Source organism: Prenolepis imparis, unplaced genomic scaffold (assembly GCF_030444845.1).
Source record: "Prenolepis imparis isolate NDT839.2.m4 unplaced genomic scaffold, iyPreImpa1.0 SCAF_1, whole genome shotgun sequence".
In the NCBI taxonomy this organism is placed as follows: domain Eukaryota; kingdom Metazoa; phylum Arthropoda; class Insecta; order Hymenoptera; family Formicidae; genus Prenolepis; species Prenolepis imparis.
The window spans coordinates 26,157,285-26,184,101 of record NW_028141159.1 but is presented as its reverse complement, the minus strand read 5'-3'; the positions used below and the strand labels follow the sequence as shown (position 1 = coordinate 26,184,101).

Here is a 26,817-nt window from a genome sequence, read left to right as displayed (position 1 = left end):
CTGGCGCGCGAGCGGATAGAATGCGACGATTTTCAACGGAAGGTCGAGCTTCAGATAAGTACTAAGGACAGTGCCGTTAGCGTTAGTTTTGACGCGTTGATTGATTCAGGCAGCCCTATTTCCTTCGTAAAAGAGCGATATGTCCCGCGAGAATGTATAACCGTTGAGATAGACCGGGATCGATTTGTCGGTATAAATGGTAGCGATTTAAGAACGATAGGCTGTATAGCGGCTACGATTATTTTTGAACACGAGAAGTACGCGATAATATTGCGAGTCGTCCCTGATGATACAATGCAAAGTTCGATTATATTGGGACGCGTTTCATGAAAAAGGCGAAATTATCGATAGGCAGCGATCGAGAAATAATCGATATTATGAATATTAATCTTGATAGAGATGTCGGTATGTCGGTGGATGATATGCAAGTTAACGACCATCTTCCATTTGAGGTGAAGCAACGAGCGCGCGATTTATTAGAAGCGAATTATATAAATGCCCCGAGGCCATCACGGCCGGCAGTGGAAAATATCATGTCGCTCACCCTTACGAATAATGAACCGTTCTATTGCAAGCCACGTAAGCTTTCGTATTATGAAAAAGGTAAACTACGAGAAATTTTAGATGAGCTGATCGCGAAAGGAATTATCAGAGAAAGTACGTCCGAATACGCGTCACCTATTGTATTGACGAAGAAAAAGAATGGAGAGTTGAGAATGTGCGTGGACTTTAGGAGACTAAATAAAGTTACTACGCGTGATCATTTCCCGCTTCCGCTGATCGAGGACCAATTAGATCTGTTAGAGGGCAAAAAATATTTTACTACACTCGACCTTAAAGACGGTTTTTTCCACGTAAAAATGCACGAGGAATCGGTTAAATATACCTCGTTCGTTACGCCGTTTGGACAATATGAGTACGTAAGAATGCCTTTCGGTTTGAAGGGTGCCCCCCTCAAATTCCAACGTTATGTCACCGAGATCTTTAAAGAACAAATCAACACGGGAGATATCTCAGTTTATCTAGATGACTTTCTTATTGCTACGGAAACCATTGAGCATCATTTTCGGGTGTTGCGGAAAATTTTCGAATTACTTGTCGCGAACCGATTAGAACTACGGCTAGACAAATGTCGATTTTTGCAGACAAGACTAGACTATTTAGGTTATACAATTACTGATAAAGGTGTCCGCCCAACGGACCGGGGCCTTGAGGCAGTGGAGAATTTCCCGATTCCGCGAAGCGTTCGAGACATGCAAAGTTTCCTAGGCCTATGCTCCTATTTCCGAAAATTCGTAGAGAACTTTTCTATTGTGGCTGGGCCGTTGTATGACGTCACTAGAAAAAATGCCGATTTTCAATTCGGAGAAGTGGAGAACCGGGCTTTCGAGTCGCTAAAAAATCGTTTAATGAATGCGCCTATCTTGAGTATATATTCTCCACAAAGCGAAACCGAACTACATTGCGACGCAAGCGCGGTTGGTTTCGGCGCGATCTTGTTGCAAAAGAAATTGGACCGGAAGTTACACCCAATCTTTTATTTTTCAAAGAGAACAACGGACGTCGAATCGAAATATCATAGTTATGAGTTGGAAACGCTGGCGATAATCTATGCGCTCCGACGATTCCGCACGTACTTACTCGGAATTAAATTTAAAATAATTACCGATTGCCAAGCCCTGAGTTTGACGCTGAATAAAAAAGAGACGAATCCGCGTATAGCGCGATGGGTACTGGAGATGCAGAATTTCGATTATGTCTTGGAGCATAGAGCCGGCTCGCGTATGTTGCACGTTGACGCACTGAGTCGTCAGATATTAGTTGTCGAGGATAATTCGTTTGATAAAAACCTCTCTTTATGCCAAAGCGACGATCCGTTAATTTCAAAGATTCGGACAGAATTAGAACACTCGGAAGGCAAGTTTTTTGAAATGAGGAATGGGCTGGTGTACCGAAAGCAAAAAGGAAAAATATTGTTCTATGTACCGGCAATGCTAGAATCTAATGTCATTCATAAGTATCATAACGAAATGAGCCACGTCGGTTCTGAGAAAACGACCCGGAATATACTAAATAATTATTGGTTCCCGGAGATAAGATCGAAAGTCGATAAACATATCAAGAGCTGTTTGAAGTGCATTGCGTTCACGCCTAATTCGGGAAGGCCTGAGGGAACACTGCATAGTATACCGAAGGGTACCGTGCCGTTCGCCACACTACACATCGATCATTTATCGCCCGCGTCGCGATCGAAGTCATTCAAAGCACAGTATATCCTTTTAGTCGTTGACGCGTTTACTAAGTATGTAAAACTGTACGCTACCAAGAACACAAGCACTTCCGAGGTCATAAAGAATCTCCGATCTTACTTCAGGCATTACAGTCGACCCTTACGTATCGTGTCAGATCGAGGCAGCTGTTTTACGTCCCGCGAATTTAAAGAATTCATAAACGAGCACAATATTCAGCACATTGAGGTCGCCACTGCCTCCCCTCAAGCGAACGGTCAAGTCGAAAGATACAACCGCACAATATTGCCTATGATAGCGAAGCTAGCAGATGAGCGAAACATTCAGTGGTTTAACGTCCTTGAAGACGTAGAATTTGCCTGTAACAACACCATTTCGAAGGCCACGAATGAAAGCCCGAGCATATTACTTTTCGGGGTACGCCAACGAGGAAATATGGTGGACGGATTGTTAGACGCGTTAGAAGCAGGCGAACATATCGACGTAGCCCGTGATTTAATAGAGATGCGCAAACAAGCGAGCGAGCGAATTCAAGAAAATCAAGAGACGAACAAACGCGTTTATAACCGGAAACATAAAGATCCGAAGAAGTATGTGGTAGGAGATAAAGTAATGGTCCGAAATTTTGATTGTACGCACGGGGCATCACAAAAATTAATCCCGCGCTACAAAGGACCCTATCAAGTAAGCCGTGTTTTAAGAAACGATCGTTATGTATTAACCGACGTCGAAGACCACCAGTTAACAAATACTCCCTACTGCGGTACATGGGAGGCGGCGAACATGCGATTATGGAAACCATGTTAATTAAGTATAGGATAACACTGTATAGATTTAAGATAACATAAAAGAATTTTCTTTATAATCTTTAATTAAGTTCTGTATCAGATACTAAGCGATTACTTACGTTAAAATAAGCGTCGTTATTTCTTTTACTTTACGTACAATTAGTTTGTCATTTGTGTTTTATTTTGATAACAATTCTAGTTTTAATCGAGACGATTAAGGCTGGCCGAATTGTAGCGGAATGACGAGAGCTATGTACATCGCGGTAATATACAAAGGTCTAAGGACGCTGCGAGTTATTTAGGCGACCGCTCAACGCCGCGGTCTTCCCTTATGATGCGTAAGCGAAGAAAGCCGTCACTATCGGTTTATCTTTAGCGTAGCGCTGTAATCAGGCGGCCGATCCTTATTCGATTTCAAGAGCGACTAGCGTTAGACGACGGGTCTTTTGACTTGCGATAAACAACCACCTAGATAGCGAGCCCGAGAACGTCTCGAAGACACTCCTCAGTTAAGATTGGTCGACGACGGATCGGCGCTCTGTGTAACCGAAATATACCTCCCGAATAAATGTGGTTTTGATTAATTTACTACATTCTGCAATAATTGGACCTTTGTTCCCCTTACACACTAGACCCATAATTCCTCCCTGACAGGTTCGGGAGGATATGATTCCTCGCCGAACAATTTTCTGAGGCAGAAGACGTCATCCCATCAGTAATCCTGTGCCCATTTTACGATCCCCTCCGCGTCGCCCCATAGCTCGGCCAATTCCCGCCGATCACACCACCGATAATTTCGTACTTTTTCCAAATGCCGAAGATTAAGGTATCCGCCGATTTGGACGGATTCCTCGGTTATCTTCTGAAAATCGACAAATTTAGTAGATAATATTAATAAACAAATTTATTATATAATAATAAAAACTTACCGGCATTGTGAATATAAGGAACAGAGTCCTCAATAAATTTTCTAGCAGGTGGGTCTTCCAAGATATTATGTCTATTATTTCATGAAGTCCTCGGGACAGTCTTGTTAAAAAAAAATTTGGGCTTAAAATGTCTCCCGATCCAAAAGGCATTTTGCACTGCACTTAATAACTTAGCTCGACGACACTTAGCGATACTTAGCTCGGCGACTGCTTTAATCTTTGTGATGAACATCGCAGAGACAGACCCTCTCTCCATAAGCTTCAGCCCCATCCCCTCAGATAAATCGTAGTAATAAATACCTGTTTATAAATTCGAGCGGTTGGACATCAGCGCTCACCGTAATGCTATACGCCATACTCTGTTTTGTTTATACCTGCGGAAAGGACCATGAGAACGCTTAGAAGAGAGAGAGCGTGAGGCGTTTACGAGAGCTAGCGCGAGGCGTTCATGAGAGAGCGTGAGGTATACGAAAGAGAGAGATAGCGCGAGGCTAGGGACCGTGAGAGAGATAGCGCGAGAGAGATGTCGCACAGTGGTCCATATACGTGAATCATGGAAAAAATTATATAATTTATTAATTTTTAGGGATCGGGCTTTTTTGATGATTTTAATAGTTTTCAATTGCACACATATCAATATTGTTATATTAGAAGAAATAAAACATCAATATAGATCTGATAAAAATTAGTTATATAATACATTTTTATTTAATTAGTGATGACCAATCTAAAACGCGTGTTCAAAACAAAAAAAATATATATATTTTATAACAAAAGAGGTATTTTATAATATCTTTGAACTGAGCCTACTAGCCCCGGTCTCCTCTAGTCTTCTCGTTAAGCATATATATTCAAATAAAACAAATATAAACATTTTTCCATTTTTTATTATAAATATAAATAATCGCACTAAATCGCAGTTGTAATTAATTGCATACGATAACATAGTATGATTTCAAATTTATATAAATTTCTGATTGAAGGGAAATGTAGATAAATGGTGAGATTTATTCAATGATCAAGATTAGTAAGGGGATTTACGATTTTATAATATTATTCTTTGCATAAAAAAAAATCTGATTTAAGAACGAAATAAATACGCTTTTATAAAGTTATTATGTCAAATTTGTGAATTCCGTACAATAATTTTCAATGTAAGATCTTCAAAAAAAATTGTAGGAATATATGGAATAAAAGCATAAAAATTTCATATTCGATGATACTTTAAAATTTTCTTCGTAACGACTCTAATGATGTCCACAGTTTTATAAGCGTTGGACCGCTAACAATGCGAGTTCATACGATTAACAACGCCAAACTCATAAGTCTTGAATCTTCAAATGTATGCATGATGATGATCGAATCGACGTTACACCGTATGTTCGATCTTGATCCATGCATTGATGTATCTTTTGATCGATTGGTTAAAATTACCGAGACAGTCGATGTTAAATTTACACAATTTTCAAATATCGCGTCCAATGTAACGAATCCTAAAGAAGTATCAAATGTAATACGCGCTAGCGACGCCTTCAATAAACATCAACTCATCGATTGTGAGCTGGCAGCTTTAGTTTTTAGTCCATAATATGTAAGAAAAAATATACAAATAACGAGTTTTTAAAGTCTAAATTATGATGTAATTTTTGCATGCACATTTCCATTCTCCATCTTTCTCCCACCCGTAAGCAGTCCCAGCTCTCATACGTAGCTCGTTGCACGGTCCTTGCGGGGATGACGTCATGCGGTGAAGGGGAAACGCGACGCTAGAGACTGAGAGGTAGCGTGAGAGAGAAGAAAGAGAAAGCGCATGTGAAGGAGAGAGATCGCGGCGAGGTACACGAAAGAGAGACAGATAGCGCGAGGCTAGGGACCGTGAGAGAGATAGCGCGAGAGAGAAGAAAGAGATAGCGCGAGGTGCATGCGAAGATTTTTTTTTTTAATAATATTTTTTTTCAATATTAATAATAATAATTCTTTTATAATAATATTCTTAATATAAATGGGAGGAAAGAGAGGAATTATTCTAAAGTAAAATATGTGTTTTTATATTTAAAATAATTTTTTTTATTCATAAAATAGGTATGTGTAATATTTATAATTTAGGTGTGTGTGTGTGTGTGTGTGTAATAATATAATATGAATATAATATAAAATATAAAAAATATAATAATATAATATGAATATATAAGAAAAATACAAATAATAAGATAAATAGATAAACAATATAAATTTAAAATACAAAATATAAAAATTTTAAATGCGTCGGCGGCAAGCCTTGGAGCAGCGGCTGCGAGGTGGAGGGGCGGTGGCTGCGAGGCGGTAGAGGACCATAATGGGACAGCAAGGGGCCCCTTCTGCATAACAGAAAATTTTTTTTTATTAATTTATAAATATTTTAATTTATTTAAATAAATACTTACAAGTATTACATACTGCTTCCATGACAGGTTAGGGAGAATACGGTTCCTCAATATCTTGGTCTGAAAAATCATAATGGTTCCTCAATATCTTGGTCCGAAAAATCATAATCCGATGATTCGCATGATGTCGATGGTGATGGCATATCCACCAATTCGACCAATATATGGGTCCTCAGATCCTTTAAAATAAACCACACAGCTTTTATAGCGACGTCGAAAGCATTTGATATTGTTGTGTGCTCTGAAGCATTTAGATAAATCGCCAGTTGTTCTTAAAATATCTTCATGAATTTCTATAAAATGAGCCAAATCTTTTGTTTGGGCTTTCTGTATACCGAGTTCACGATTTCGTAGAAACTGTACCACCGAAGACATGTCCTTCGATTTTTTCTGAGTCACCATTCTCACAACACTTGTAGAATTCTCACTTTAAGTGTCCCAGCACAATCTCCAAAAGTTTATTTTGTGCAAATAGGACACATATCACTAGGAAATATCTGACACAATGATTCTCTACAATTGCAACACCATCGACAATCCACTGCATTGTGTAATTTAATCACATGCTTTCGTACAGCATACATGTGTCCGAAATCTTGAATAGAGATCATACATGAAGTACATAAAGCCAGAGCACCACCCGTAGAATAATAAAAGTATATGGCGCAAACTTTTGTACGTCCGTTTAGCGCAAGGATTTGTGAATTAGACACTACCTTGTCGTGAACATCCGTAAGGTCCTCACTGCGATCACTAATATAATTACTGTCACTCGACAACGCGTGATCTTCGTCAGATTCGTCTACACTGTTATCCGACAACTCGTGATCTTCATCAGATGACTTGTCTAATATTCTCTCGAAATTATTATTTTCCATTTCTTTTTAACTCACTACACTGTGCCACTGACACTTCGCATAGGACACTTTAACTCGTCGAATGCTAAAGACTTTTTGACGCGGAGACCCACTCTCCATAAGCCTATCCCTCTCAAAATTATCGCAAAGGAATATCATAGTAATAAAATCGAGCGCTATCTGTTTATAAAAATTCGAGCAGCCGAACGTTGGCGCCGATACGTCGCAATTCTTCCTTAAAAAATATTAAGAAAGATGTTTCGCTCTCGTTTATGGGAGATTTTCTGCGAGGGTACAAAGCTGCCGAACGTTGGCGCCGATACGTTGCATTCTTCCTTAAAAAATATTAAGGAAGATGTTTCGCTCTCGTTTACGACCGATTTTCCGCGAGGGTACAAAACTGCCGAACGTCAACGCTTTTACATTTGCACCTATAAATAATGTTTTGACATGTTCGTCGCAGTGTCGGCCCTAAAATCTTCATTTCTTTCCATAATATCCTAATGATTTATGGACATTTAATGGACATTTTGTTCATAAAATGAAAAAAAACATAGTTTTAATGGATTCTAGAACGCTCCGTTGACAAGTTCGAGCAGCCGGACATCGGCGCTTCCGTAATAAAATTATACTAACGAGGGTACAAAATTGTCGATCATCGGCGTTTGTTCTATACCTTTTGGGAAAATGTTTAAGATCCCTCATAAAAAAGTCGTAAAGATACCATCTATAAATATTGCACTCAGAAAACTCCCCCTCCTTTGCCGAAACATCCCCTCCACCCGCGTGACGTCAGCCCCCGCACCAGCGAGATACCCCCGCCCCGCGTGACGTCATACCCCTCGCCATGGAGAACCCCCCGCGCCCCGCACCCCCCTCTGAGGACCTGAGTTAGAACCGGCCTTATATCACTATTTATATAAATAGAATGTTATATCTATAGATGTATATGCAAAGTTACATTCATTAGATATGAAATTAATATTCAGTGTGTATGTAAATTATCTGTCATACCTTTCGCAAATGTATATGGAACAATGTACAAACAGTCGTTTTGAATTTGTATATAAATAAGATATCCAATGTACGTTATTTTTGTAGATTACCGCATATACAAGAATAAGTAATATCCACAGAGTATATGGAATGCACATGAGATGTCCAATAAATATCTACTGCACATATAAAAACAGATATTTATGTACTTCTCTGTATGCATGCATACATATATTTAAAATGTTCGACAAATATACACATGTATATTGTATGGATATATAGTGCACATACAGCGCGTCGCATTCGCATATACCTACGATATCCAATGTACGTCGTTTGTGTATCACTATATGTATATACGATATGTCATATCCATTGATGTATATGAGTAGTATGTGGTCAGTTATAGGGAGTCAAAACAAACCCCCCACCACTCGACCACTGGCGCCGACCTCCCACTATTCGGTTACTGACGCTGTCAGATATGGCTCGTCAAACTAACCCCCACCACTCAGCCGCTGGTTTTCGATTAGATAAGACAGTGTCACACCTCATATCTGGTATCGATATTATTATTAGTGATAATGAAGCACTTAAAAGTTAAACAATAGAAACAAAGGTCAGTGACGGTGTGATGAAAGAAATAACAAAATTATCGCACGGTTGAAGATTACAATAGCTTTACGAGAGTGTTAAAAGAGTTTCGCTGTTAAAAGGAAAAAGGGAAAGAGTGGAAAGAAAATACTGGATAATTTAAATAAAAAAAAAGACACATTTATTCAAAAGTCAATATAGTTATTATAAGTATATACATAAAGTTCAAATATTATTAGTAATTCTTCATATAAATTAATATTACAAATACATAAAGTTTAAAACGATACATAAAAGTATTATATTGAAATTACTGAATTACATATGATATCAGTTAGCAACTACGATAACACGTTTCTTATTTCAACGAAGAAAAATTTTGCGAAATAAATGTACGACTAATCGGTCGTTGTGTTCGCAATTTTCGGTAAAAAGAATAAGAAACTGATTAAGATCGTAACCGACAGACATATAATATAGAAATACACAGCTATATTGTCCGCAAGTTTGTGAAAAAAATCCTCGTAGTTGTCGTGTGTTCCATTGGTGGATGATGGAATTTCGTCGAAGACGAAGGAGAAATCCGGGCTCCAAGGGTGGTATTCCATAGCTGTCGAAGTAGGTGCCGGTTCCGTGTTCATCAAGGAAAAAGGCGACCCAATGTTTTCCAGGTCGATTATGATCGTCTGTATTAGCGGCGATACCCGTCGACTTCGTCCACACCCTCGGAACTCTGTCGGAGGGATAGACACCCACATGCTTGGCATCGATATGGCGCAATGCTCGTAGAATTTCGCAACAGTTCATTTTTTTGGTACAAAGACGAACGCGTGGATCCCGGTATTATTTGAATAACTTCGGTTTTTATTTCTCCCACTGTAACGTTTTCGGTCGTCGAATTGAGCTTCGAAAGTCTTTCTTCTTTTTCTTCTTCTTTTTCAATCGCCTGCTCGGCTCTCGACAATTTTTTTATCTCTAATACATTATCCGTTTGAGTTTTAATATTATGAATTAGAATGGGATTGCCATTTACGTTGCTAGCAGAATAATCCTTGTCGCAGCTGGTTTTCACGCTTTCGTAGCTGTCGTCGTCGTCGCTGTCACTCAATTGATAATTTTCGGGGGAACTACAAGTATCGGGTTGACTTGCGCTGAGAGTATCGCTGCTGCAGCTATTATTTTGTTCGAGTAGTAGCCAACGTTTCAATTTGTAAGCGTTATGTAACGCGCAATGAAAGATTTTTCGAATTCCGTGATGAGCGCAATATTGTCCGCACTCTTCTTCTAACATTAGATTTTTGAATGCTGGAGAGATACCTTCCAAATTATATATCTCTCTGGAAAGTAGATTTCGCAAGTAGTGTGCTTTTTCACTGCCTCTAACGTAAATGTGACGCGTCTGCCTTATAATTTCACGTAAATGTAATGTAAAATATTTTGGATTAGCCTCGCCGTCGAACCATTCGATCCCATGATAATTTCGTGTGAGCCAGCAGTTTTGTCGTCTTACTTTTTCGGGTAATACAGCGAACGGATAGGGCGGTATCATAATCCAATGGTCGACGATCGGTGCGTCAATCGCAACAACCACGACTTCCTTGGGAAGAAACTTCTCGCTCGCATCGCGAAAGCCTTGTATGTCGATGATTATATCCATATTGCGAAGAAAAACTTATACGCTTTTGGCGAGGTTTAAGCTTTTCACGAACCGTCGACGAAAGCGTCTCGAAGGAAACTGATATTTCTTTTCGTTACATTATAGGTTTTTTCTCGTGAAACGCATCAGCGAATGAAAGTGTAGGAGGGTGGGGGCTAAGAAAAATACGTAAAAATTTTTTATCGAGTATGTTGCAACGAGAAGCATGCCGTGATAAAAAATTTAAACAGAAAAATCGAAAATGACTTGACGAGACGAGTCGATTTTTATTACAATATCAAATTCTGCGTAAACAATACAGTTAATTGTCTCGGTGAGCGCCTTTTCGAAACGTACCTCTAATCGTAAACTACCGTGTCTCACGAGATTCCAATGGCCGGCGCAATTAGCGGACAAATCAGGCGTGAGATCAAAAGCAAAAAGAGTGTATCCCTTGGAATAATCATCTCTACTTATGTATAGAATTTCCCTCGTTCAAGAAATGGATGCCCGTTCCCGAGAAGAGTGTTTGATAAGCATTCACGTAAAGCGGTTCTTCCGGCGAGAAAATCGGCTGTAACGGTCTACTAGGAATTTGTGTACCGTCGACGTACAGAGAGAAGAAATTTATGCTGTAATTTTTAAAATTAAACGGATTTAATTTTCTATCTCCATTAAATGCTTTGTTATTAACGAAACCGACTATTATTCGTTTCGGCAGTTGTCCGAGTATTACGTTATCTAATGATTCCCCCACAACACCGCTGTGAATCGTAAATGTTTTAACCTCGACTCTCGTAAGCGGATATTTAGCCGTAACTTTACTCAGCATTCTAGCATGTGCGAGTAACACTCCGGCACTTAGTTTCGCTCTTCTCACTAGCAAACTGGCATCGAGAATATGTATTTTCGACATGCTGTTGTTTTCCATGAGGCAGAACGAATCTTTCGAGCGGACGAGTCTTAATCTTACTTCCACGCCGTTAATTAAGAATTTGTCTTGATTGAAAATGTCGCAATGAAGATGTCCTATAAGATCTATCGCTCGCCCGTCGCGAATGTAATGGGCGCGTCTCACGAAAGCGGTATTGCCTTTCGATTCCAGCGATTCGTCCATGCGACCCGGTGTGTCCGCGTCCCATAGACATGACGTTAGATGGGAAGTTTTTGCGGGTGAAGAATAATTTAACAATGCCTCGATGTACGCGCGGTACGCGTAAGCGTTGTTTGGAGGTGACACGAGCTTTTGATTGAAATACACTTCGACCTGATTGAAGATGGAATGAAGTAAATGATTTACGGGTCCTACGACGGTCTCTGCGGCTGCGCCGGTTGTTCCTGGAGCTCGAGCCGTTGAATCGTCGCCCGGTTTTGCGCGCACGCGAAGACTCAGCAGGGTATGCGTGAGATCTAGATATTCTTCTCCGTGACCAGGGACGACGAATTCTATCGGTGAATCGTCCGAGAGAGAGGTCACGGGTTTGTAATGAATCCATTGCGAGCTCTCGATACTAGTCTGCGTAGGCGGTAAAGAAAAGAGATCAAGTTCGCTCTTTAAACACTCGTTCGAATGCGTGCGAAGAAAAGACATACTTCACTGACAATTGTTTCGTCGTTGTTGTCTCCGTCGTGGTTGAATGTGCGTGAATTAAAATAGCGTTGTTTAAGAAAATATATCAGATACGGTACGTTTTTTGCCAATTTTACGTCGTTTCGCAGTTGTGCTGAGTCTTTTTATCCTCGTACGGGTTTTCTTCCTCTTATTCTTCGATGATTTCGTCTTCTTTTTTGCCTTGATTTTCGATAAACTTTTCTTATTCGAGCGACGGCGTTTAACGATGCGCGTGTCAAGCCCGGCAAAGGGGAAATGAGCTATGTGTATTTTCGCATCCGATTTATATCCCGAACCTTTCATGAGGCTAGTTATTTTTTCTTTAGCCTGTCTTTTGAGATTGTTACGCGATTCTTTAAAACGATGTTTGGCCGCTACCTTGAACGGTGTATTGTTTTCTACATCATCGATTATATTAACGCCCGCGCGTAAAGCCTCTTTACCCATTGCCCGCGCAGCAGTACCTAGATAAGGCAGCACGCGTCTGAATAAGCCTCCGAGAAAACTCTCGATACCGTGCCCGCGTTGATAGGGCGATCCGGCGAAAACTCGTGGAATTCCACCACCGCGAGCTCCTCCGTTCTGTAATTCGTCGTAATACGTCGAATAATAATCCATCACCAGAGAAAGAACGAACAAATTTTCTTTTCTTTTTTTTTTCCCCTTTGCCGTTTTCTCCGTCATATACACCGAGTATTCTCACGATATCTAATTGATACGTCTAAAGTGTAATGTCACCGTCAGAGTCCCGAATTCGAATGGTATACTTTGACCCAGCTGATCTCTTATATTTATTTCGATCGTACGGAAACACGTTTGACGCAGCGTGATGTATTGTGCTGGCCAAAAATGTCTTATCTGAGTTGATGCGAACGCGTAATCATTTCGCGAGTCGAGCGCGACTATTCGAAGAAGGGGAGATTGTACATCGCCGGAAATATAAGGTTCGCAAATGTCGCAATAGACAAAGAGCTCGGGAATACCTCGCGACAAACTACCTGGTTCGTCACCTATTAACATACGCGAGTGCGTGAGCTCGTAAAATAGCAGAGAATGCAACTCTTCATCATAAACCCATGATGGTAAAACGTCGGGTATAACGGAACTACTTTCGATTTTAACGAGCTTTTCGTTGTTATTGTGCATTTCGATACCGATTTCATTATAAAACCACGTGGGCAGCGGAGATGGTACAGCGGGCCCACTATCGAGTTGAACAAGATCTCTACGCTTGATGTGCATATCAAAGCCGAGTATGCGGCGAAGTTTGTCGGAAAAATTTACATAATTCGTCATACTACAATTTTTTTCTTCGCAGTCAAGTTTCATGAAAACTTTACCTCCCATGAAGATGATGAAATGTCAAACAATATGCGAATCGACAGATTTAGCAGCGTGATTCACACACGCGATAATATCGCGCATACTTGAGTAAATACTCGCAGGTACCTGAGATTTCATAACCTTACCCGTCTTATCGCGTTCGTTAATATCGATGAATCTGATTAATCCTTTATTATCCTGTATATGTAAAAAACTACACGGAAACTGAATCTCCGTGAGCGCCACTTCCCAACGTCCGTGTAATTCTATACGCTGGGGTAATTCAGTGGTGAAACATGTGGTTGTATTTTCCGGAAAGTAACGCATTCTACTATTGCTCGGAAGAATCATGTAAAATTCTTCTCCCTTCATTTTGACTCAAAGATCTTAAACTCGAAGCGGGAATCCAAGAGTCGAATTTAGAGAGATATCCTTGCCAACTAACTAATATTTGTTTATTGTTACCGCGTCCACTGCTCTTTATTACCCGATCGACGAAAAATTCTTCCTCTTGTAAATCTTTATTGACCAGAGTTAATTCTTGTTCGTAAAAAATTCCGTCTATATCCTCGCCTGTTAAATCGCTTAGTTCGTATACGCGGGGTTTTCTCGAGAACTCCCATTCGAGAACGCGGTGAATTCGAAATATTTCTTCGCTCCACTTTGCCTCGTATCCTTTCTCAAACACTACTTTTGCCCTACTGACACGCACGAGTTCGGCCACGTTATATTTAGCCTTTTGTTTAGCGTCGCAATTCTTTTTCTTCTTCTCGTTGTTGTCCTTCCATCGTCGATTTATATTTTCACACGCGATACGAGCATTTTCTCGTGTAACGGCTGCGGGTTGCATTTTAATAGAGGTATGACGAGTATGGTTGTAAGCGCGAACGATATCCTGTAAAACATCGATGTAGCGTCGCGTATTTTTATGTGTAAAATAACGCCACATCCGTTCCTTGAGCGTTCTATTAAATCGCTCCACTATAGCTGCTTTAACATCGGGATTACGGGCTACGCAAAAACAAATGTCTTTTTCTTTTAAAAATTTCTGTACAGGCTGGGCTATAAATTCTTTACCTTTATCCGTCTGCAGGTAAACAGGTTGACGTTTTTTGTTTCTCAAAAGTACACGCTGAAAGGCTTTTGTCACGCAGGTAGCTGTTTTGTCACGTAATGGTTCTACCCAAACGAATTTACTAAGGACATCGATAATTATCAACAAATAAGAATATCGATAAAAATATTTTTATATTCTTTTTCTTTTTAGATTTTAAATCACATTTTCACAGTTAGGCGAATTGTGTCTTTCAATTATTGCTGGCCCAAAATTTTGAATTAATTGTTCAAAAGTATTTTTGGTGATACGAAAATGTGATTTAAAATCTAAAAAAAAAGAATATAAAAATATTTTTCAGTTATATATAGACATATACATTGAGCAAATAAAATATATATATTCATCTTAATTTTCCAAATTTTAAGTACTGAATTTATTTTTGAAATGATTCTCACACACTCATCATATATTCAGTATTACAATTTTATTAAATAAAATAATTTTATTTCATAAAATTCATATATAATAAATAATATAAAAGTTATCATTACTTGTGACAGAATATAAAAGAACAATATTTTCAAAATAGTTATTGATTCTTTTAAATGTCGTTCTCTGACATGGATCTATTTGCCAATCATCACCTTCATCGTTATTAATAGAAACATTCCACAAAAAAGAAATATCCATTCTTATATATTTCCTATATATTCAGTAATAATTTAAATAATATATGATAGAATATAAATAAATATAGAATATATAAATAAAATATAAATAATTATTAATTAACATACATAATTAATAAAATAATTATTCATTCATTTTTTTATATAATTATTGATTAACATTTAATTTAATACAGTGTGTGCAAGAAAGAACCGGAAGTGATACGAACACGGGCAAACCCTTTACCTTTCAAGTAAAACCATATATTTTCAAAAGAATTAACAATAACGGATATTTACAATGATTACGCTTTGATTGGGAACGTGATTACAATCCGCGAGCACCGGAATAGTAATAGTCTCGCTACAGACGAGCGATCTGTTAACGGCGATTTTATTCGAAGTTTTTTGACGAGACCCGACAATCCTTCTACAGTGCGAGCTACTGAGATTGTGTGTTCGACGGTCGCCTGAGAGGTGGTTTTAAAACGTCTGTTTTCTAGAACCTTTGAGATCTTTGTAGAATATTGTGATTTGGAAAAAGGTCGAAGGAACAGTATAAGTTTTCTATTGTCTTGTGTTGTTATTTTGTCTCCTCTCGAACGATCGCGACTCGCATCGCTCTCGATCGAGGGAAGCGACTCGCATGCGCGGTAAGCGGCGCGTTTGGCGAAGGCGCGAGGTGCCGGGGGTCCCGCAGCCGCGCGCTTATTGAGTGTGTCTTGTATCTCGGAGTTTTAATTCTAATTATGAATCATAATAGCTCGATACTGAACATTCCGCCCGCCTTCGCAGATGCGAGCCTACGAATCGATTTCAGCTAACAATAAGTGTGAATGTGGTTTTGTCGGCGGATGCAGATCACGATTATGTGATTGCGATGCGATAGTGTAGCTATTGATTTTGCCTGCTCAAAAGACCGGGTAATTCAGTGATTGACCATACTGGTCATTCGCGTACAGTAACGAAGGTAAGAAACGGGGAGGAAAAAGGAAGAAAAAAAAGGGAATTTTTTCCTTTAATTGTCGTTTTTCGCCTCGGTACAGCAAGGAAGAGTTTGTTTACTGGACGCGTGAGAGTGGATGTCGCGGTCCGGATATCAACGACACGGACGTGTCCATCTGCTCCCGGGTGGACTTTCGTTACTCGCGCGAGCGGCCATTTAGTGGGGGGCGTCGTTTCACTGCGCAGAAGGCACAGCCGGCCGATGCCGACTTTCTCGTCGCCCTTGGACCATTTCGGCCGGTGAGCCAGGGTGTTTAAATATTCTCGAGCCCATCGGTCCCAGAAATGGTCCCTCATTTGCTGGAGCAACTGCCAGCGGGAGAGGCGCGATGTCAGTTCCTCGGCGAAGGACGGCTCGGGAACGGCGGTGAGAGCCGAGCCGATCAGGAAGTGTCCGGGCGTTAAGGCAGCAACATCCTCAGGGTCATCCGAGAGAGCCTGGAGTGGGCGCGAATTCAGACACGCCTCGATCTGGGAGAGCAGCCATCTCCTCATAAGTGAGGGTGGCGTCACTTCACGGCTGCTTCCCAAATGCCCCCGAAGTGCGGGGCGGCCGGCGAGTTGAAATGCCACAGGATGCGGTCCTCGGCGACGTGTTTCGCGATGTGTTGCCCCTCACGGCTAGCGGCGGAGAACAAGGCACGCAGCTGATTGTCCGCCCCGATAAAGTTTGTGCCGCAGTCGCTGTACAGAGCCCGACACAACCCACGACGAGCGACAAACCGCCGTAGTACTGCTAAGAAGGCGTCAGCGGAGTAGTCGGAGGCGACGTCAAGGTGGACTGCCCTGGAACTTAAGCAGATAAAGACAGTGATAAAGGCCTTAGTCGCTTTGTGACCTCGACCTTTGCTGCTACGGAGCCACACCGGGCCGGCGTAGTCAATGCCCGTATTCAAGAACGGGCGGCTGGGCGTTACTCTTGGAGCTGGAAGGTCCCCCATAGGAGGCTGCGGAGTCGCCGCCCGCCATCGCAGGCACGTCAAGCAGCGGTGGATGTAGCTTTTGACAAGTGCGCGTCCTCGTGGGAGCCAATACTCCTGGCGGATAGAACATAGTGTCAGTTGCGTGCCACCATGGAGCATCCTCCTATGGTGTGCATCGATGACCAGCTGGGTCAGCCTGGACGCGCTTGGCAGTATGATCGGGTGGGCGAGATCGGCTGCCAAGCGAGCGTACCGGAGTCGTCCATCAACCCGGAGGAGGCCTTTTTCGTCCAGGTATGAGTTGAGTTTGATGAGTGTGCTGCGCGCCAGCAGCGCTCTTTGTTTCCTCAGGGTCTTAATTTCTTCTTTATAATTAGTAGCTTGGATTCTTCGAATCCAACCGAGTCTGGCCTCATTGATCTCGGAGGCCTCCAGTACTAGGCCGTTGGAGACGGCAGTTCTTTTGATGCCGCGTCCTTGGATCCAACGTCTGCACCAGGCGCTGATCCTGAAGAGTTGTTGCAGAGAGGAATATCGGAGCAGCAGTTCAGATTCCTCGTCCTCGTTGGCGTTGGTGATTGTTGCGGCGTGATTGCGGATGCGTCGTTCGGGCAGTTCAACCTCGGTGTCGCCCTCGCTGAAGACAGCCCAAGGTCCCGCTTCCTCGCGTAGCCAGGGCGGGCCGTGCCACCAAAGCTGATGACTGACCAGCTCGTTTGGAGGGAGCCCTCGGGACGCACAGTCAGCTGGGTTCTCGCGGCCCGGAACATGATGCCACGCAGCTTCCGGTAGAGTCGTCTGGATCTCGCTGACTCGGTTGGCCACGTAGGTTCCCCAGGAGGCGGGATGTCCTCGGATCCATCCCAGCGTCACCGTGGAATCCGACCATAGATGGAGGGGCGTCCTTGAAGCACCGATAAGAGGCTGCAGGTGAGCTACCAACCTTGTCAGTAGCGTAGCGGCGAATAGCCGAGGCAGGGATATCTGCTTTAGCGGCGCGACTTTAGTTTTCGCCGCCACTAACTTTATGTCGATTTGACCGTCTCTTTTAGTCCTCAGGTAGACGACAGCAGCGTAAGCGCGAACTGACGCATCGGCGAATCCGTGAATCTCCAGGCGATCGGCATCCGGTCCACTGCCCAATCACCGGGGGACACGAAGGTTCTCAAGGCAGGGGACTTCCTCCTGGAACTTCTGCCATCGTCGTACGTCGTCGGCGGGGAGGGGCGTATCCCAGTCGATTCCTAGCAGCCAGGTCGACTGAATGTAAATTTTCGCCAAAACCGTTGTCGGGGATAACCAGCCAAGAGGATCAAAGAGCTTCGCCGTCAATGATAGCACCATTCGCTTTGAGATCGTCGTTAGCTCGAGGTGTCGTGTAGTGAAGGCGAACAGATCGTCACAGGGTTGCCACTGCAAGCCCAGTGTGGAATAGCTCTGTCCCGGCTGCCAACCTCGCGGTTCTCGTTGCAGGCAGTCTTCGGCCGGCAATTCTTCCAGGATTGCGTTGTGGTTCGCCGACCACTTTTTAAACGGGAAGCCGCCCGCCGTACATATACGAACAAGTTTACGCTGGATCTCTTTGGCTTCAGTAAGGGTGGCTGCGCCCGTCAGGATATCGTCCATGTAGACGTCCTTCCTTAAGACAGAGGCGCCTTGGGGAAGATCCCCGCCCTCGTCGTCGGCAAGCTGCCGGAGTGTACGGATCGCCAGAAATGGAGCACAGGACAACCCGTAAGTCACGGTATTTAAAAGGAACTCCTTAAGTTCTCCGCTTGAAGTCTCTCTCCATATTATTTTTTGTAGGCTACGGTCTTCAAGGTGTACCGTGGTCTGGCGGTACATCTTCTCGATGTCCGTCGCGAAGACGTACCGATGCTGTCACCACTGAAGTAAGATGTCCGCCAAGGCCGGTAGCAAGTTCGGCCCGATGTGCAAGAACTTATTTAGATTTTCTCCCGTCGGATTAGAGAACTTGATCCGTTGAAGACGACGCGCAGCTTTGTCGACGCGCTGACCTCTCGTAGGACTCCATGGTGAGGTAGGTAGCAAGCTCGTTGAAGCGAGTCTCGCGAGTTGGGTGTGACGAGCGTCATGTGTCCTAGCTCCTCATACTGATGCATGAAATCGGTGTACATCGTCCGGAAAATTGCATCCTGCTCAAATTTTCGCTCCATGTGTTTCAGGGCTCGGACGGCAGCTTTCTTCGTTTCGGAGAGCTCTGGCAACGGGTCGATCGTAGGAAGACGCACTGTATAGCGCCCGTCGGAAGCCCGTGAATGCGTGCGACGGAAATGCTCTTCACATTCGAGCTCCGTCTTGGAGAGGGGTCTCGCTGATGGTTTGATCTCCTCCATCTCCCAAAATTGACGCACTAAGGTTACGAGACCCTCTTCAGTGCGGCATTGAAGACTGCTTACGTGGTGTCCAGCGGACGTCTCGCCGATAACGCCGGACAATATCCAACCGAGAGTTGTCAGCTGGGCAACGGGTTCCTGAGGGTTTCCTTTTCGAAGTCCCCGACCGAGGATGGCGGCGTACACGTCTGCTCCCAGGAGCACGTCGATTGGGTCCGTTCCGCAATAGTCGGGATCAGCGAGCTCGAGATCCCGAAGATGCGGCCAGGAACTTGTTCCGTTGTCGACGCCTCCCGCGTAGACGGTGAGCTTTGGAAGCACGAGCGCGTTGACCGACATCGAGGGTCCTCCGCTCCTTGTTTGAAAGACGAGCGAAACCCGCCCTTTCGCGACACCCGTTTTGTGACCTCCGACTCCGAAGATAGCGACGGAGGTGGTAATTCGCGTCAATTTTAGTCGCTGCGCGAGCCGTTCGGAGACGATCGACGATTCCGAGCCTTGGTCGATCAGCGCGCAAGCGATGTGCCAGCGGCCGTGGCGATCGGCTAGGCGAACACGCGCGGTCGCGAGAAGCACTCTCAATGGTTTAGCAGACAGACGCTGGGTTACGTGCGACGTCTTCGCGCTCTCGGTTTCGCGGAACGCGTCGTGAAGCGAGGTGTGATGACGGCCGCCGCACGCCGTGCAATTCTTTTTGGACGAACACTCCGCGATTTTATGCCGTCCGAGGCAATTGAAGCACATATTATTTTCCGAAACATGTTGCCTTCGCTCCGCGGCCGGTTTCCTTTTGTAATCATCACAAAACATAATAAAGTGATCGGCCTGACAAAGCGTGCAACGACCGCGCGCGGTCTCCCTTGTTGCTTCCTGTTTACGAGCGTGATGATTTCGAGTCGACTTCGCACTACCGTTTCCGTTCCCGGCTTTACTCGCTGCTTTACTGTCCACTTTTGCGGGGAGCATCGATTCTAATGTGTGCAATCTCCGTTCGAGGAATTGCTCTAATGACGCGTACGTCGGGGGGTCGCTTGAATCGCTAATTAAGTTTTCCCACTCGCGACGAGAGCGTGCATCGAGAAGCTCTACGGCGATATATACGAACAAGTCTTCACTGCTGTTCACGGGCCGACGGATGCTCTCAAGCGAGCTTAGTGGTTTTAATGCCATAAAATATTTTCCTCATCTCGACGGCGGATTCGTTTTTCATCTTCGGCAGTGCGAGGAAGTTCGCTAATTAGGCGCGTATTAATAGGCGCTTGTTTTCGTAAAACGCGCTCAAGGTCTACCAGGCCCGATCGTAGTTCGCCTCCGTGGTGGTAAAGTTCCGTATTAGGAGATCTGCTTCACCTTTAACGCAGCTTTTCAAATAGTGTAATTTCTCCACAGGTTTCGTGGTCTTGTCTCGACCGATGAGCGATTGGAAAAGATCTCGAAAGGCCAATCCTCGTATTTTTCCGTGAAGATTGGCAGCTGGATACGTGGGAGCGTAGTGCGCGATGCCGACGTGGGTGTCTCCGATGACGGTGACGAGGAGGCGCCAAGCTCCTTCGCTTGGAGGGCGCGCTTTAGATCAAGTAACATACCTTTGTTTAGTAGGTATGCCTCCTCGCCGAGAGCTGGTATGTCTTCTTGTAAGTACACGTCACTCGCGAGTTGATCCAAGTGATCAGCTAGCTCATCGTTGTGAGCGTCGAATTTGGACCATTGTTTGTCAAGGTTTTGTATCCGCGCCTCGACTGCTCCCAAGGTGATCTTCGCGGAACCGAGCTTCATAAGATTCTCATGCGTGCGCGCGATTTTGCCATACAGTACGGTGGCAGCCGACACGATCGTTTTCACATCCGGATCCATTTCCACTGTCGTTTCAGGTAGATGCACTCAGAAGCTCTGAGGAGGTTCACGACAACTTTCACAACGCAAGCACGCTGGTTGCGGATAAATCTGGCTCGAAGGACCACTTTTTAATGTGCAAGAAAGAACCGGAAGTGATACGAACACGGGCAAACCCTTTACCTTTCAAGTAAAACCATATATTTTCAAAAGAATTAACAATAACGGATATTTACAATGATTACGCTTTGATTGGGAACGTGATTACAATCCGCGAGCACCGGAATAGTAATGGTCTCGCTACAGACGAGCGATCTGTTAACGGCGATTTTATTCGAAGTTTTTTGACGAGACTCGACAATCCTTCTACAGTGCGAGCTACTGAGATTGTGTGTTCGACGGTCGCCTGAGAGATGGTTTTAAAACGTCTGTTTTCTAGAACCTTCGAGATCTTTGTAGAATATTGTGATTTGGAAAAAGGTCGAAGGAACAGTATAAGTTTTCTATTGTCTTGTGTTGTTATTTTGTCTCCTCTCGAACGACCGCGGCTCGCATCGCTCTCGATCAAGGGAAGCGACTCGCATACGCGGTAAGCGGCGCGTTTGGCGAAGGCGCGGGGTGCCGGGGGTCCCGCAGCCGCGCGCTTATTGAGTGTGTCTTGTATCTCGGAGTTTTAATTCTAATTATGAATTATAATAGCTCGATACTGAACACAATGAGTTATAAATAATTATTCGTTTCTTTCCATAATTCTATCAGTAAAATGTATTTTCTATCAGTATACATACTTCTTTTATTAATAAATATTTTAGAGAAAATAAAACTATTATTAAAATTTAGAATAGTAGTTTAAAATAGTAATGAGGTACGTACCTATTACTTATGCTAGCTCTTAATCCAATTATTGCTGAGACAGCGCAAACATGATGCGATTAGTCTAGGGGATTTTTTGACATGAACCGATTGAGTACCACTGCTCGGTCCGATCAGAGATCCGATTAGTTGTCGTAAACACCCTTTGAGATTACGAAGATCAATCAAATCTGCTTCCCATAAATCGTCGATATTTGTCACGTTATAATGTAAACGCGGAAATTTTCGTCTTACTTGTCGATGTAGTGTGTACGCATCTTGCGATTTAAGCCATTCGACGACATCGTTACGCGTAAAATTTGGTTTAGCAGCTCGAGATAAATTCTCCGTCGCGGAATAGCCGGCGTAATGCGAGGGTACGTAATAACATTTTTCGAGTTCCATTATTCGAGTTTGCTCCAACGAAATAAACCCTTCTTTTTCTTAACCGAAGAATCTCTGTTACTCGTTAATGTATTATTATCGTCACTGTCGTCGGTGATGGATAAAAACATCGTGTCTCCTTCGGTTTCGTCTAATTTTCGTCTGTATGACTTTGAATGCACGAGCGGAGTTTTCGGAGTGGAGCTTCCGCTCGGCAACGTATTTTTAATACGTAGTGATCTGTGTGCAAACGTAGTCAACAAATCGCGATTTCCTATGAGATTGGAAGGCGTACCTATGTCACGCAGTAATCGCGCAAACTGACTTCTCCCGGTTGCTTTCACCGTTTTTCTCTCTCGTATCGCGTCGTTTATAAGATCGGCAATATTCGACCCCTCTACAACTTCGCCGTCTATAGTTACGAGTCCGTGTCTATCCCAGCTAATCTTAGATGGTGGAATATCTAACAAATATTTCAATAATACGTGTGCTTTGGAACGATAAGTTTGCGGCACGCTGCTGAGTATTTCCTGGATCTTTTCCGCAGATTGTACACGTTTCTTTCCGAAACTACTTCCGTCGCTGCTAATTGAAGTTCGCATTTCCGCGAGTTCGTCATCCAAGGACATCACGACATCTTTGTCGTCTTCGCCTTCGTCATCGTCGGCATTATTAGCGTCGTCGTTTCCACACGTATCGTTGCGCGAATCATTGCGTAAGCGTCTTTTCGCTACCCGAACAAAGTGAAGATAACGCTGAAGTACTTCCTTATACAATTTCCATCTTTCGTTTTCGTCGGTAGGAGTCGCGTGATTGAGAATACTCCACATCTCCGTGTCGAGACGCGATAAAGGAGTTCCAGGTGTCCGTACGGAGTTATCATTAACATTATTCCCATCTGATATCTCTATATTTTTATCTTTCGAAGCAATAGATGATATTTCCGGTTGTTGACGATGATGCATTCGTTGCATTCTTTCGAAATTTTCCGTAGAAATCAAAACCATTTTTTTAGCCTTTTCCATTATTCATAATGATTAACGTACAAGTTATTCCTCTCTCTTTTATTTTCCTTTATAATTATTACTTTCTTCCGGAGAAAAAAATATATGAAGTTGTATTTTTCTTTTTTATCACTCACCGATAATTTGTGATAATATAGCATCGAGTATAGGACCGATTAGATACGGCAAGAATCCACCCCGTTGTATCAATAGCTTTCTTTTAGTCTTTAAATTACTGTGTTTTACGGCGACGCGATGTAGGATTGCTTTATGTTTTGCCAAACGTTTCTTTTCTTTACTCCCGAGCGGTACGTTACCCTTGAACGTGTTAAAAACGCACTCTTGAATACACTTAATGAGATTATTGTCGGCGGTATGTAAAAATAATGCTCTTTGATTTTTATTCAAGTAACACAAAGTTTTTAAAAGACAAGCGTTTCTCTCGCCGATGGAGCGTTTTGCGATCTTTATTGCGCTGTCGGAAGAATTCTTTGACGTCATCGACGTCTCATTGATATTCCTTCTTCGTGTTACCATTATGACAAAATAGCGAGACTGACAAGTTGAGTGTGCAATTACCGCCTTTATATCCCCCCACCTCTACTTCTCGTTCTACGCGGGATGTAGGTGTAATGCAACTTATCATCTGGAAAGATGCACGTGTGAAATCGATATTCGTCTGGAGTCGATTGTTTCAGATCGAGCAATAAATATCCGTGGGGCCGCGAGGTAGCATCGTAGTATGCTTCTTCCAGAAATTTCGGATTGTCGGGATATACTTGACGCGAGAGGTGACGAATTTGAGCACGATCACGCGGATTTTTAAAAACTACAATGTAATTCGCGTTGAGAGATATGTCACGTTGTCCGCGTCCCTGATGGAAAAGATTTTAACACTGAGATTCTTATGATGACTTCCTTTGGTAAACAGATCTACGATAGCATCGCATGATGATTCTCTCATAAGATCGTCGATTATTGCCAATTTTGGAGTCAGTGGATCATTGGAATAATCTTCCGGACGCGGTAACCCCTCGTGAAATTCAATTATATTTTTCTTCGTTTTTAGCAAAGTATTACCGTATTCGTTCTTACGTACTCCGTTTTTTTCTTCTTCGTTACTTTCACTCGTTTCGCATTGTAGTCGTTGATACGCATCTTGCCATTCGGCGTAATAAAATAAAATTCTTTCGAATCGAACATCGGTCATGTCAGATAAATACCTAAGAAAAGTTTTCACGAAAATCGTTTTCCTACAGCCTGTAGGTCCGCAGACGATCGACGATCGACGGATGTTTCCACCGTACGTCCATTTCACGAAATGATTAATTTAAGTACTACTCACGACTTCATAAATGAAAAGTTAACATATACGACTTAGTAACAATTACGTGAAAGTGTATATGTATGCGCGCGCGCGTGTGTGTGTGAGTGTGTAAAAATGTACACGCGTGACGCATAACTGTTTTAAAAATATTAAAGCGTTGGTTTAGCTTAGTTATAAGCTTATTCCAGTGTTTCAGGGCCCATCCGCGGCGGTCGCATGCTCGCGTCAGCGTTTTCCTACACGCGTACGAGCGAAGAGCACCGCGGCTCGTTCAGCCGATTCGTTGCCGCGGATGCGACGCGAGTAAGCGTTTCCGCTGAGGTGTGCTCGCACCAACGTTTTTCCGGTGCACCGCTGCTGATGAGCTTATATACCCGGCGCTCTCCGTGCTACTCGTTTGCTTTGTAACCGGAAATGATAAGTTTGAGAGTCGAACTATAATCTACGATGCAATGTTCTACATTTGCAGTAAGTACAGGAGGAGTGAGGGTACAGAGCGGATAAAAGTAAATGTTTTGATTAAGGTAAGAACAATTTTATTTATTATTGATAATAATTTTTGTTTTATAAAATTAATGTGTACGTTTTAGCAGAATTATACGGACAATTTCATTAAATCGAAGACAAAGTAATTCTACAAATACAATGTTAAAGTATAAGTCAACAATGTAGGCTCCCAGCATTGATAAATTACAAATTCAGAAGAAGGCTATATGGAGCCACGCGTAGGGTGTAGGTACGCAAATACTAAAAACAAACTTGTTGGAATAACAAATTTATTAAACCTAAACGTTTCGGTCCTTTCTTTGGACCTTCTTCAGTAAATTTAATACAATAAATTATAATGTGGAATCTACATACTGATGCACGCAGCACAAAAAGCCGTGAGCCCCCCGATCGATACCCCACTAAATAGACGTAGTGAAATAATATGTCATGAGGTACTCAAAAGTGGACTCTAATGAAGAGTATATTGAGGGATTTCCGACAGGGGGCTCACTCTTACTCACACACTCATCCATCGCACGTTCACACGACCGTACGCGGACGCGTCCGACGCACGAGTGAAGAAGATATTCGGTTTGATGCTATTTATAAGGCGCCATACAATGGCTCATAGCCTGTTATCGAAGACAATGTCAAACACAATGTGTGGAATTTATTTCTCTCCCTCTCTCTCTCTCTCCTTCTCCTTATCCCTCTCCCTCTCCACTCTCTCTCTCTCCCTCTCTCTCCCCCCTCTCTCTCCTTTCCCCCCTCCGTCTCACTCCCTCTATCCCTGTCCCCCTTTCCTTTCGCTTCCCCCCCTTCTCTATCTCCTTCTCTCAAACAATGTATGGAAATTAATGTTACAACTGATTTTTGGCTCTATAAAGGAATTCGATAACAACTAAACGAAGACCGTCTTTCAGGAAATTTGTGGCATATTTGTCACAACAGATATATATGCTTGACTTAGACACTCTGTGTCTTCTTGTCGGTTTAGGCCATTTATCTGGCGCCTGATAAACAGCATCTCTGATACAAGTCTCTTTCTTAGAAACGGTTCCTCATCCAAGATCTCAACGTTATCCCAATTAAATTCGAGGTTATTCAGCCTGTGGTCCGTGATCACGGATGTTTCTTTTTATATGATTTCTGTGCTCCCTAATGCGTGCTCTCAACTGTCTGCTGGTCTGACCGACATAAGAGGCATTACAATTTTGACATGAAATTTTGTATACAACGTTATTATGCCAGTCTTTCTGCAGTGTGCCTTTATGCACGCGGATAAACGAGCGTAACTTATTCAAACCTGTGTAGGACATTTTTTACATCTAGATCACGGACCACATGGCTATACCGCTCGGAAAATTTGGGTATGTATGGGACATTAAAATATGCAACACGGGCCGAATTAGTATCAGGTGTTCTGTTAGCGTCACCTGAATTATTATTTTTATTTCTCGCAAACAAAGTCCTAAGCCTTTCGTGAAATGTTTCAAAAATCAGTTGCAATG

The 26,817-nt window shown here is 42.9% G+C and overlaps 3 protein-coding genes across 3 annotated transcripts; all 3 read right to left on the bottom strand.

Annotated features, from left to right (window-relative positions):
• Positions 1–10,941: 10,941 nt before the first annotated feature.
• Positions 10,942–12,063, bottom strand: LOC145938566 (uncharacterized). The gene has a single exon (XM_083042295.1). The coding sequence runs from the start codon at positions 12,061–12,063 to the stop codon at positions 10,942–10,944; it is 1,122 nt and encodes a 373-aa protein (XP_082898421.1).
• Positions 12,064–16,646: 4,583 nt separating this feature from the next.
• LOC145938561 (uncharacterized) lies at positions 16,647–18,905 on the bottom strand. The gene is made up of 2 exons (XM_083042283.1): positions 18,253–18,905; positions 16,647–18,195 (listed from the first exon to the last, which is right to left on the bottom strand). Exons 1-2 carry the CDS (start codon positions 18,903–18,905, stop codon positions 16,647–16,649), a joined length of 2,202 nt encoding a protein of 733 aa, XP_082898409.1.
• A 101-nt stretch (positions 18,906–19,006) lies between these two features.
• LOC145938551 (uncharacterized) lies at positions 19,007–20,383 on the bottom strand. Its single transcript, XM_083042270.1, has one exon. It carries the CDS (start codon positions 20,381–20,383, stop codon positions 19,007–19,009), a length of 1,377 nt encoding a protein of 458 aa, XP_082898396.1.
• Positions 20,384–26,817: the final 6,434 nt, after the last annotated feature.

Coding starts and splice junctions, on each gene's coding strand:
- LOC145938566 (XM_083042295.1), bottom strand. CDS start 12,063: ATGTCTTTTCTTCGCACGCATTCGAACGAGTGTTTAAAGAGCGAACTT.
- LOC145938561 (XM_083042283.1), bottom strand. CDS start 18,905: ATGTACCGCCAGACCACGGTACACCTTGAAGACCGTAGCCTACAAAAA. Junction 18,196..18,252: donor GACGTACGACGATGGCAGAA/GTTCCAGGAGGA, acceptor GTGATTGGGCAG/TGGACCGGATGCCGATCGCC.
- LOC145938551 (XM_083042270.1), bottom strand. CDS start 20,383: ATGCTCCCCGCAAAAGTGGACAGTAAAGCAGCGAGTAAAGCCGGGAAC.